Genomic DNA, 13,483 nt, shown 5'->3' on the forward strand with positions numbered 1-13,483 from the left:
TATAAACATTATGATCTCAATTTTATAAAAAAGAGAAAAATACACACATAAGGTAAAAAACTAGAAGAAAATATACCAAAATGTTAGCAGCGATCTGTGTCTAAGTGGTGGGATTATGGTGGCTTTTATATGCTTTATACTTTTCTTGATTTGTTCAGTGGGATCCAGAGAGAGAAGAGGAGAAGAGGAGAAAGTTTGTGTATTACAAAACAGTTGTCTTTAAACTGTTAATGAAGTATTCCGGTATAAAAATAGTAATTAATGTAAATAGAAATATTTTTAAGACCTTCTCCACTATCTATAGCTTTAGCGTACAAAGTAAATCAGGAAAGATAGACATGAAATCAAGTGTGTGTTCACACCTCACACCTGGGATAGGTGTTTTCTTTAAATAAAACCTCTTCCAGACCCCAGGCTAATGTTAGACAACATTAGTCATTAACACTCATGTTGTGATCTACCGATTTTATATTTGAATATTTCATTCCACTCAACAGTTTTCTGACTGTAGTGGACATTGAGTGAGATTCTCTTTTGGCTGTTATATGGATTGAGAAATAGGTTCACTGACTACATTGAATCTGTGTGGCAGATTTGGGGATTTTGAAATGAATTTGTTTTAAATAAAGATGTCAAGTGTTGTGGTTCTGTTTTGGCAGGACCATCACCAGTACCAGTCTTACATATTTGGAAGGGTGGGTTGCTTTAATTAAGGTTCCCAGCAGTACAGTTGCAAGTAGTTAGTGAAAATAAAAGCATTCTTACTTCCCTTTACAACTTCATGGTTACTTTCTCAGGGCTCAGTGCTGTGCTAGCCCAGTAACAATATGAGATCAGCATCACGTCTGTAACTGTATAGAAGTAGTCTTTCACCTTGTGGCTGTATTAACACATACACACAAATACAGGAGCTCCTAGTATGACACAGTTCCACTGGTACATGACAAAATGGGGGGGGGGGGGATATCTATATAGACAGATAGATTTAAATATAATTGCTAAGTTTGAAAGTTGGAAGAGTGCTTGTAGTGTCCAAGAATGTTAAAATGTTAGAGAAAAGGAGAATAAAGATGAGCTTTCCTTTGACCAGAAGTTCTCAAACCCACTGAAACTAAATACCCAGTGCTAGAGTCTAGGGATGTGTATTTTACACTTGATCTTAGCCCAAAGGCTCAGAAGCAGTGGGAATGTGCATTTTAAAGTCTCTACAGGAAATTCTGATGCAGACTGTTGAAGCTGACGCTGTCTTAGCGGTGCTGCGCTGTCATATATTTTATTCTGTGCTTCCCATATGATATCTACTAGCCACCTGTGGCTCTGGAGCTCTTGAAATGCAGCTAGTATGACTGAGGAACTGAATTTTTTATTTTAATTAATTAATTTTTAATTTGAATGTAAACAGTTACATGTGACTAGTAACTATCATATTAAACAGCAGCCTTAACCTGTAGTGTATTGCCCTTCACTTGGGGATGAAATGAAGCCATTTTTCAGCCTGCCCTTCCGATAGGTTGTACATTTCATTACTGTGACACAGTGAGGCCCAGAGGATGGCTCAGAGCCTTCACTGTAACCTGTGGGTACTGGTAGCAGCCAATGTAGCTCCAGAACCTCCTACTGAGAGAATCAAGGCGGTCGTGCGTTCCGTAACCGCACCCACTCGCGTGAGCTGGGTTTCATTATATAATTTGTTCTGCAGAGCCTTCAGCCCCCTGCTCAGAACATAAAATGGTGCTTCTCACAGTCTCCCTCATCCCATGAAACAGAAAACCAAACTCTCATTCTCACCCCAGGATGTCTAACTCATTATTTGTTTTTTGTAGTTGTTTTATTTTTAACTAAGGAAATCGTGTCTCATCTTCTGTTGTTTAAAGGGTTTAAAAGTTCAGCATGGTGAGTTTTTATGGGACTTTTATGCGAAGCCAAGTGTTGTAAACGTATCCAAGTTATCTCAGTAGTGTAGTTTACCAAATCCTTTTCCTATGCACACCGACCTGACTTCCCTTCAAAATATGAAACAGATGGGTCCAGTGAGAATCCTCCAGCTATTCCAGGCACTAGGTTAGGATTTCTCACAATCTAAACCTGGTGAGATGAGCTTGAATGGAAACAAGAGTCCCCGTCAAGTCTGTAATGGGTGGAGGCAGGGGCTGTGTCTATCCGTCCTGGGCCGCCTTCTAGCGTCACAGTGTGACTTCTGCCTCTCAGAGAGGCTTGGTGCCTGTTGGTTGAACGAATTAATGTTCTTGCCATAGAGAAAGTGGACTGAAGGGACCATGTAAAGAAGGGAAAAGAACCAGGGAAGGGCCATATTTGAGATAAAAGTGATTTGGTTTAGGACAAAGTGCTTGCCCTCCATGACTTTACTCTGTTATATTTAGCAGGTAAGAAGAAGAAAGATTATAGTGCCAAATAATCTACAGGTGACCCTTTAACAACCCCTGGGGATAGGAGCACCGACCCTCTACACAGTCAGAAATCTGCCTATAATTTATAGTTAGCCCTCCGTCTGTGTGGTTCCCCATATGCAGATTCAATCAACTGTGGGTGGTGTAGCACTGTAGTATTTACTGTTGAGAAAAATCTGCTGTAAGTGGACCTGAGCAGTTCAAACCCATGTTGTTCAGGGGTCAACTGTGGTTCTATCTTGATGACGATCATTTACTACCATGATGGTGATTTCCGAGACTAGTGATCATAAAGGACTCCAAAGAACTGAAAATGCTCACAGACGTGGAATCAGGAAAGACTGGTTGAATTTCAGTCTTAATAATTCACATGCTCTTGTGCTTTGGCCTGTTTATTTTTTGTCTAATATTGTAGTTCTAAGAGACTTAGCAGTTAGATTGCCTCTGGTTGTGACATATCTGCCTGCTTATCGGCATGTTTTATTTTTCTGAAATTTTAGGCACAGAAAAATGAAAGAGAATCTATCCGACAGAAGTTGGCACTTGGAAGCTTCTTTGATGATGGCCCGGGAATTTATACCAGCTGTAGCAAAAGTGGGAAGCCAAGCCTTTCCTCCCGGTGAGTGTTTTGAGTTGATTTTCTGATATGTACCTAATGGATTTTGTCATCTGACTATGTATGTCTAATAAGAGATATCCTTTAAATCCTTGAGTATTTTTTCCCCATAATACTGCCACCTTTATTTGCGTGCTAGACAGATCCCTCTCTACCTGTTTGTTGGGTTTGTTTTTTGGGTTTTAGTTTTGGGGATTTTTGGCCCATTTACCCAGCCATTTGAGGTCAGATTTCTATATTTCATTTTTTTTCTAGACACAATTCTGATTTTGCATTGTGAAGGGGGAATCAAGCTACACTCTTAAGCAAGCCGACTGGTGCTTGGAGAAGTGTGGCAGACCACCAGATTTCCCATTAAGCAGTCCCAAAGCATCCAGCCTAACCCCCCTGATGCATTTGATTGCAGTGGATACTGGTAACTGAGAAATACAATTCCCACTTTGATCATTGAATGTTTATTACAGAGCTTAACCTGTCCTGCAGGTGGGTTTGTTTTTTTTTTATCTTAATTGATTTCAGGGTATCGTTGATCATTTGCATAACTTCTAATTCCAATTAAAATATATTAAAATTATAATTCTATCTAGAAAATAGGATTGGAGACCAGAGCTTCTCAAACTTTAATGTGCATATGTATCACCTGGGAATTGTGTTAAAATGCTGATTCTGATTTAGTAGGTTGGGGTGGGGTTTAAGAGTCTGTATTTTTTTTCTTTTTTTTTTAAATTAATTAATTTATTTATTTTTGGCTGCATTGGGTCTTCGTTGCTGCACTCAGGCTTTCTCTAGTTGCGGCGAGCAGGGCCTACTCTTCATTGCGATGCGTGGACTTCTCATTGCGGTGGCTTCTCTTGTTGCAGAGCGTGGGCTCTGGGTACACAGGCTTCAGTAGTTGCAGCACACGGCCTCAGTAGCTGTGGCTCGCAGGCTCTAGAGCACAGGTTCAGTGGCACACGGGCTTAGTTGCTCCACGGCATGTGGGATCTTCCCGGACCAGGGCTCGAGCCCGTGTCCCCTGCACTGGCAGGCGGATTCTTTACCACTGCACCACCAGGGAAACCCCAAGATTCTGTATTTCTAGCAAGCTCCCAGCTGATGTTCATGCTGCGAGTCCATAGGTCACACTTTGATTAGGGAGGGTATAGACAATCTGCAAAATTAACTGTTATGAGTACAGGTATTCCAAGTGATTAAAGCACATAAAACATTGTTTTAATAAAGATGGTAGTAACTGAAGACCCATCAGCATTCTCTTGATCCCTCCCCAAATATCTATTTCTTGTCAGAATGTCTGGCTCTTCCTTTGGGCTCTCTAAGAGCAAACATCCCCTGTATAAATACTAGGTATACTTACCATGTTAAACCAGGCGTGGGAGACAAATGATAGCATTCATACATTCATTCAGCCAACGGATTTCCACTCTTTCCTTCATATGAGGCCCAGAATTAGACACTTTAGTATCTATTTTATCTGGCTTTCAGTAAGCCTCATACTTCTGTCTGATCCTTACAGATTCATCTAAATCAGCAAAAATCAGAAAGCACACACACACTCATATATGTGCGTATTTAGGAGTCACTGCTGGTGGGTTAGTGCCTGGGGACAGGAGCTGTGGCCTGGCCATGCAGTGTTGAGGCCATGGCGTGTCCTCCTCAGCTGGGTGTGGGCCAGCTCAGGCTCAGAGGATTCCCGCGCTCTCCGCATATGTCATTCCAGAGCTGGTAGGTCAGCCTTCCCCTCTGCCGTAGAAGCGCCTCTTTCTCCTCCTAGTGGGATGTGGCAGGAGGAGCTCGGGCCTAGGGACCTGGACACCTGAGGGTTAGTCCTAGTCAGCTTCTAATTCTGAGACTTGAGCAATTTACTTAGTTTTTACCATGCCTCAGTTTCCTCATTTTTGTAAAATGAGTAGATTGGACCCCATAGTCTTATGGATCTCTGCTACTGCCTCTGCCCTCTAGTAGTCCCCAAAGCACCAAAAAGTTTTCTTCTAGAAACCCCATCTCTTTGCTCAGCCATGTCATATCCATCTGGTCCAAACGAGAGCTGTGGTTTTTAAAATCAAAGTTGTGTGTGTGTGTGTGTGTGTGTGTGTGTGTGTGTGTGTGTATTACATGACTTTGAAAGTAAAGTAGAATTAACTACAGAGTATATAATAACAACATAAAATAAAAGTAACAGTCCCCGGTCCCATCCCTCTCTATCCTCATCTCACTCTCCAGAAACAATAACTTTTAACTCCTTAGTTGTTTCTGCCGGTATTTATATCTCTGAGTAAAATGCTTATCTTCTTACCTTTTACTTTTAAACCATTTACTGACTGCTAAATACAGAAGGTTGGGATTTCACTCTCTTTTACAGCCGTCCTACAGACATATCTATATATCCCTCCCCGTCCTCCTCATATAATTACTTTATAATTTGGGGTCAAATAACTGTTCAATTTTACATTATTAAGATCATATATTATTCACCTTGAACCATGTAGTAAACTATGATTACTTGAGAAATTTTATTGTTTGTTCTGAAATTTAAATTGCCCCATTTTCCCCTTTGCCAGTCCCTGATTTGACTGCTGTATTACATTCCACCATGTGAATGTATCACAGTTCATCGAGCCACTCTTCTGATGATAGGCATTGGGTTGTTTCAGAGGTTCTACTCTTATAAACAGTGCCGCTTATAAACATCCTCGTACGTGTCTTCTGCTGTCTGTGTGCAAGAGTTTCTCTCTGGTGTGTACCTTGGACTGGTATTCCTAGGAAAATACATGAATGTTCCTATTTAGAAGATAATGCCAAACTGTTCAAAATAGTTGCACAAGTTACACTCCTACCAGCAATGGTTCAGAGATCCTGTGGATCCATAGCCTTTCTAACACTCAATATTGTCAATTTCTTTCACACTTTTGTTAACTGAATGGATATTAAATGATATTTCATTACGTTTATTAGCCATCTCTGTTTCCCCTTCTGTGAAATGTCTTTTTGGGCCTCATGTCCAAATTTCTATTGGATTCTTTATGCTTTTTTCATTGATTTATGGAAGTTCTTTAGTTATGATACTAATCCTTAATATGCTGTATGTATGGCAAATATCTTCTCCCAGGTTGTAACTTGTCTTTTCACTTCCTCAGTGTGTCTTTATGACCAGAGGTTCTTAATTTTAATTTTAATGGTAATTTTTATCTAACTTTTCTTTTAGAGTCAGTGCTTTCTGAGGCTTGTATAAAAAATCTTCTTCTACCCTAAGGTCCAAAAGGCGTTAACCTAGATTTCCTGTTAAGAGTTAAAAGTCTTGTTTTTTTTTTAAAGTCTGTAAGCAATCAGGGGTTGGTTTCCTGATATGGTATGGAGAAGTCTAATTTCATCTCTTTCCATATACATGACCATTTTTTCCATCATATTTATTAGTAACAATTCTCTTTTACTGACTGATCTAACAGACCACTTCTGTATGACTATACATTAATGGGAATACATTCTATTTCACTGGTTAGTGTTTCTATCCCTGCACCAGTACCATACGGTCTTAATTACTATAGCTTCAAAATAAGTCCTGTTATCTGGACTCTTTACTCTTTTACTGCCTATTCTTAGTTTGTTATTCTTCCATATAAATTTTGAATCATCAAATCAAGTTCAGCAAAATACTGTCTTGGGATTTTTGACTAGAATTGCATTGAATCTGGAAATATTGGGTTGGCCAAAAAGTCCGTTCTGGTTTTTCCGTAAGATGTTACGGGAAAACCCAAATGAACTTACGGAAAACGAACTTACGGAAAAACCCAAACAATGTTTTTGGCCAACCCAATAATTTAGGGGAGAATTACATTTTCACAATATTAAATTTTCCTATCCCTGTTTTCCATTTAGAGATACTGCATGCCTTTTGCTATATTTATTTCTAGATATTTGATATTCTGATATTATCTTAAATTCTCTTTGATAATGCTTTCTTTTTTTTTTTTTTAAAGGAATTCCTTTATTTTATTTATTTATTTTTGGCTGTGTTGGGTCTTCGTTTCTGTGCAAGGGCTTTCTCTAGTTGCGGCAAGCGGGGGCCACCCTTTATCGCGGTGCACGGGCCTCTCACTATTGCGGCCTCTCTTGTTGCAGAGCACAAGCTCCAGACGCGCAGGCTCAGTAGTTGTGGCTCACGGGCCTAGTTGCTCCGTGGCATGTGGGATCTTCCCAGACCAGGACTCGAACCCGTGTCCCCTGAATTGGCAGGCAGATTCTCAACCACTGCACCACCAGGGAAGCCCGATAATGCATTCTTGTTGTTTGCTGCAGCTTACTTTGTACACTAGTCGTGTATCCAGCCATTTCGTTATTATTATACCTAGTATTTCTCTACTCTCCTATCATTTCCAGTAAAGTTGTCTGTACATTCTTTGGAAGTTTAAAACAATATCATCTACAAAAAATAGCAGCTTTTAAAATTCCTTTCTAATCCTTGTACTTCTGGTTTCTTTCTTTGTTTTACTGCACTGGATAGGTACCCTAGTACACTGAGGATTAAAAGTGGTAGTAGTTGGAATCCTTAGCTCATTTCTCATATTAAATGGAATGCTTCTAATGTTTCCATTTAGGATGATGTTAATTTTATGTTTTCTTTAATTTTACTCTTTATGAGATTAACATTGTTCCCTTATATTCATAATTTTAAAAACATTTTTATCATGAATGGGTATTTGATGTTATCATGTGCTTTTTCTGCATCTGTTGAGATGATTGTATGATTTTCTCTATTAATCTGTTAATGAATTACATTTATAGGTTTTCAAAATATTGAACAATCTTTGCATACCTATTATAAACCAAAATTCATTGGGAGTATTATCTTTTTTTGAACAGTATTGGATTTTATACATAATATTTTATTTAGGGTTGTTATACTTATATTCATGAGTCACATGAATGACTGTTGTATTCTTTTCTTGTAACTTTTTTTTCTGGTTTTAGTATAAATTTATGCTGGTGTAAATGAATTAGCTACTATTCCCCCTTTCGTATTGTCTAAGAAAAGTCTACATAATATTGGAATGAGCTGTTTCTTACCAGTATAACCATCTGGGCCTGGTGTCTACTTTGTATGTTTGATTTAACTGCTTCTGTTTTTTAAGTGGTTTTAAGATTGTACACACTTTTGATTTCTTCTTGAGTCAGTTCTGATGAGTTGTTTCTGATGATTTTCTAAGAATTTGTCCATTTTGTTTATGTTTTCAAAATTTTTCCCATCATACTTTCTCATTTCACTGAGGGCATTAATTTTAGTTAAATTGTTCAAAATGTTTCCTTCTGATTTCTACATTGTCCATGATTTTTTCTGAGTTTGTTTTTTTGTTCATTTTGATTTCTATTAATAATTAAGTGTAAAACACTAAAAGCTGTTGTAAAGTTTCTGGTTGGGGCTTGGAGACATATATTGTCTCCTCAGAGAGACCTTCCCTGACCACCCAATTAAAAGGTAAACTCCCAACCTACCTACCACTTTCTCTTCTCTTACCCTGCTTATCCTCTTACCCTGATTTGTTTTTCTTTGTGGTCCTTATCATTACCTAATGTTGTATTATATATATTTTTAATCTGTTCCTTGTCTTTCTCTAGTATGAAAATAATTAACCCCAAGAGAGCAGGCCTTTGTCTGTTTTGTTCACCACGATAACTATTGCTTAGATAGTGTCTAATACATAGTCAGTCACTGAATAGTTGTTGAATTAATAAATGGTGAACTTCACTTTAGAATGGTCAAATAAAAACACAACTATTTTGTAAGGGTGCATCCAATTAAAAGTGCCCAAAGTTCTTTTCTCTTGGGCTGTAAGTTGTCATAGGGAAGAACTCTCCAACTTCATCCTAAGGAATTTTAAGCCTGGCTGCCAGTGTAAGACTCTAGCAGGGGAACGGTTGACGATTCAGCACGTAGAATTTCACTTAATTCCCTTGATTTCAGTAAGGCGCTTCATTGCCACCTCAGCTGTGCCTGAGGGAGCCCTAGCCCAGAGCTCCCCTGATGCAGCCTCTCTAGATAGTAAACTTTCTCATTCTGCCAGGCCACACGTAGTCAGGGCAAGTTAGAAGATCTAGGTTTTCCTTTCAGTTGTTTTATCAGTCTTGGTTTGTACGCAGCCTTACCCCACTCCCCTGCCTTTGGATGCACCTGAGTATTTCCAGGATCCTGAAGTGAAAATGCATGTGCCTTCTCCACCAGCCACCCCTGCAGACACCTAGCAAATTGAAGTAGTTAAGTCAAATACCCCTCATCCATCTGCATTTTGTCTTTCAAAATTTTTTCAAACTCTCTTGTGTGCCACTGTCTCCTTTTCCATTTCCTTTGTCCATGTAGATTCATACCTTATTTCTTCCTTTAATATTGTTTTAGTAGGATTTCAGAAGAGAGAGAAGATAAATTCCTGTGTTCCATATGCCATGTGTAACTAGAAGTCTCATGAAGGTTTTTGTTATTTTTAATAGCAGAAATATAAAATCCTTTGCAGAAACCATGGGTGTAAGACAAAGCAGACCTCTGGTCCAGGAGGACTGAAGGAGAGGGGTTGGGATACCCCTGCCCAGAACATGCCATCCCCCACCATTTCCCTTCAATGCCACTCTACTTCACATTCAGTGCCCCTCACCATCCCTCCCCTATAAACCCTCAAAGCCCACATGAAACTCTTCTGGCAGAGCAGAATTTGAGAATCACTTAGTCATCTACCCCCTTTGGAGAGACAGCTATCTAAACACATATGTATTTCACAGTAGCTCATAACAAGCTACACTTGTTGACTCGCCATAAGGAAGATTATTTATATCCTGTTCTTTCATATGTTTTCCTCTCCACATCCAGGGATGAGATCATCCTCTCTGAGAACACGATGACTTTTTGGATCCCCCTTAGGATGATGGTTAATAATGAGACTTAACGTTCCTAAGAAATGTCACTTTTTCCCTGTAAATTTAAAGTCTGCAAAGACTGCCATTCTCCTTCCTCAGTAATAATGTAGGAGAAAAGCCTTAGGAAATGTTCAGTTGCAATTGTGTAACCCATATTCTCCATCCCTATTAGAATTAGTCTTTCTCTAATGTATTACAATTCCTGAAATTCTTCATTGAGCTAGAAGTACCTTACCTCTTTCTTACAAAAGTACTTGAGGGATGTTAGAACTTTGAGGTCACTGATGTGGCACTCCAAAATGCTCCATAACACACATGTTGAATTAGTTAAATAATCAAAACCAGGTAAATATTAGCTGAATTTACTGCTTTAAGGAGCTCAGTACTCAATTTTAAATGAGGCTGAGGACTTGAAAATTAATTGCCCAAGCAATGGATTCTGAAGTGCTAAGCTTACTTTTAAGGCAGGGCCTACCCAGGTAAGTAGGATCCTTTGGCAAAATAGTGGACTTCTATTTATGCATTTTAAAGGGTGTGTGTTTACCTGTAAAAATTAACTTCATATTATGTGAGAAATTGTGAAGTAGCGGGAGGGTCCTTTGGGAAGACATGTTTAAGCTGCTCCTGTGAGGGTAGGTCCTTCTCAGTTGGCCTTTGGGTTTCAGCCCCACTGAATTTTTCTAATTGGTGCTATCTCCTAAAGCACTTTTTAAAAGAATGACAAGCTATTAAATGTAAGCTAGACTTAATGATAATCCCATAAAGACATTTCATGCCCAATACTTCAGCAAAAGAATTTTTGATATTGCTTCATAACTCAACTAATTAAATTTGACTTATACTGAAATGTGGCAAGTATAGGAAGTGCCATATTTTTCTTCAAAATGTGCTAATCCACACATAATCAGCCTTTTCAAACTGAGATCATATGACCTTTGTCAGTTTTCTCTGTTTAAAAATGTTCCAGCTAAAAGCTTAAAAGGAAATGAGAGAAATGAATTACCTATTTTTGAAATAAGTTTCTAAGAAATGTTAGATTTACTCATGTTCTTAGAAAAATTAAATATTCCTTTTCTCTTATGACTAGTATAATACTTTGCTATAAAATATTTTTTCATTGACCAAATTAATCTTGAATCAGCATTATATTTCAGATTCTGAGTTTATATAGCTTAGTGTTATTAAAGGAATGGAAACTGGCTTGGCTGCTATGAAAACACAAGACAGAGTGGTCATTAGTAATAGACATCTAGGAAGTCTTTCATTTTTCAAACATTACCACCTGATTTGACATCATGGAGAAAACTTTTTCTGCCATCTCCATTCTCCTTTTCTCAGAGTAACACAAAATAAACCTGACCCCCAACTTCTCTTCTTCCCTTACCCCAAGATAGATTTTATTTACATGCACATAAATATAAATACAACATAATACAGTCTATTCACAAAGTATGCAATGTAATATTGTAACCTAGAAAAGGCTATATACCCTTCTCTCCATGCGTTGTGAAGATTATGAAAAACAGAAATTCCCCAGAGAGCTTTTGAGACACTGGTTTGAATAATGATTACTGTTTATTTATCTCAGCCATTCCAACATCCCCAAATCAAAACTCATTTCTTTCATGTTCTTATAGGTTTATTGGTGAATGGCTGAGATAAGACCAGTAATAGTTACCCACCACCTCCTCTTGTGTTTGGGCTGCGTGGAGAGAAGGGGGCGGGGAGGCAGCATGGCCCAGGGAGTTGTATCGATAGGACAGATAGCAGTGATCTAGAGAGCCTTTAAAGAAATTGGATTCATAGGAGCTTCGAATGTGAGGAACTGAGAATCTGAATATATAATCTGCCACAGATCACAGGTCAAACCAGCCTCATTTTGCCAGGAAAATATATCATCCTTTTGTCTCTGACAGTAATAATTTTTGCATAATTTCCTGGAAGAAGTGAGCACAGTGGTCATATATACCCAGCATGGGTGAGAAGAGGTTGTCCTGTTTCAACACAATGAAATTTGCTTTCCTGAAGTAAGAGGTACATACTACAACAACCTATTTGTAACATGCAACATACCTTTTGAACTTCATATTAATCTCATACATGTGCACTATTAATTTGCTTAGAAAATCCTTCATATGAGTAATTCCAAAGTACCTGTCATTGCAAATGGTAGTTTGCAAATTCTTTTTTTATACTATTTGAAAATTCGTCGGGTAATCTACAGAAAACCTATCATCTTTATGCCCTCCTCCAAGAATTATCTGCAGTATTCTAAAATATTACACAATTTTTAAAGTGAAACAGAATTTGAAGTGGATCTTTTGAAGAGTAATAAGATTAAAATGGCAAAACTAATCATGTAAGCAATTCTTCTCTTTTACAAACCTGAAAGAAAAGCAAATTGGCATTTGTGAAATTTTCTTTGTCTAATAAATAGCCTCACTTTACAATAAAGCCAATGACCCCAGTTTAATTAGGTGCAATTAATTTTGTGCAAGTGAAATTTGACATCTTGCTAGAGGCATATCCAGCTGTACTCTGTCTTATGAATTTTATTATTATCGCCAGTGAGAATTCAGTTGTCAGAGCTACTGCAAAAGGGTGGGAGACAGGGAGAAAAAGGCCACAGGGCTGCATTTTATATTTAAAAATGGCTCCAGTGGACAGCCAAATGTTTAATTAAAAGAACTTCTAGAAATGATTTTTCATTGGTGCATCATCTTTGACAAGTTATCATGACTTTATTACTGAAATCTGCACTCCCTTTAGACAGTGGTCTCTCACATGTGTCTGGACACACAAAACTCATATGAAGACCGGCTCCTCTGAGAGTTTACATAAGCACTCACTGCTATGAGAAAACAGCCTCACTGACTGCACGTGAGCTCTGTCATCTGGAGTTTTAACACAATCCTTTTGTTCAGTATTTTTGTAAAATTTTCTGTGCCCCTCAGATTATTCTCATTCAGATTATCACATGCATCAAAAACCCATGGGGCTTCCCTGGTGGTGCAGTGGTTGGGAATCTGCCTGCCAATGCAGGGGACAGGGGTTCGAGCCCTGGTCTGGGAAGATCCCACATGCTGCGGAGCAACTAGGCCCATGAGCCACAACTACTGAGCCTGCGTGTCTGGAGCCTGTGCTCTGCAACAAGAAAGGCCGCAATAGTGAGAGGCCCGCGCACCGCGATGAAGAGTGGCCCCCACTTGCCGCAACTAGAGAAAGCCCTTGCACAGAAACGAAGACCCAACACAGCCATAAATAAATAAATAAAAATTTAAAAATACGTTTAAAAAAAAAAAAAACCCATAGAAGATATTTCAGAAAACCACTGCCAATTAAATGGTGACACATGCCTCCTTAACACTTAGAATTTTTTTTGTTTTTTGTTGTTTGTTTTGGTGATGTGCCTTGCGGCATGCGGGAATCTTAGTTCCCCAACCAGGAATCCAACTTGCTCCCCCTGCAGTGGAAGCGTGGAGCCCTAACCACTGGACCACCAGGGAATTCCAGAATTTTTGTTTTAGTTATTGAAAAGTCCTTTCAGGTTTATTTGGGTATA

At 38.7% G+C, this 13,483-nt stretch overlaps 1 protein-coding gene across 9 annotated transcripts in view; it reads left to right on the plus strand.

Annotated features, from left to right (window-relative positions):
- Positions 1 to 13,483, plus strand: part of SCHIP1 (schwannomin interacting protein 1) — a 155,840-nt gene that overhangs the window by 122,347 nt on the left and 20,010 nt on the right. For 8 of the 9 annotated variants that reach the window (XM_059920458.1, XM_059920457.1, XM_059920461.1 and 5 more), the window contains one exon: positions 2,909 to 3,027. In XM_059920458.1, coding sequence (XP_059776441.1) covers positions 2,909 to 3,027 — 119 coding nt within the window. Of the gene's footprint in view, positions 1 to 2,908; positions 3,032 to 13,483 lie in introns of those variants that run through there. The other variant, XM_059920466.1, reaches the window with a different exon arrangement.

The sequence above is a fragment of the Balaenoptera ricei genome, chromosome 4 (assembly GCF_028023285.1).
Source record: "Balaenoptera ricei isolate mBalRic1 chromosome 4, mBalRic1.hap2, whole genome shotgun sequence".
Classification (NCBI taxonomy): domain Eukaryota; kingdom Metazoa; phylum Chordata; class Mammalia; order Artiodactyla; family Balaenopteridae; genus Balaenoptera; species Balaenoptera ricei.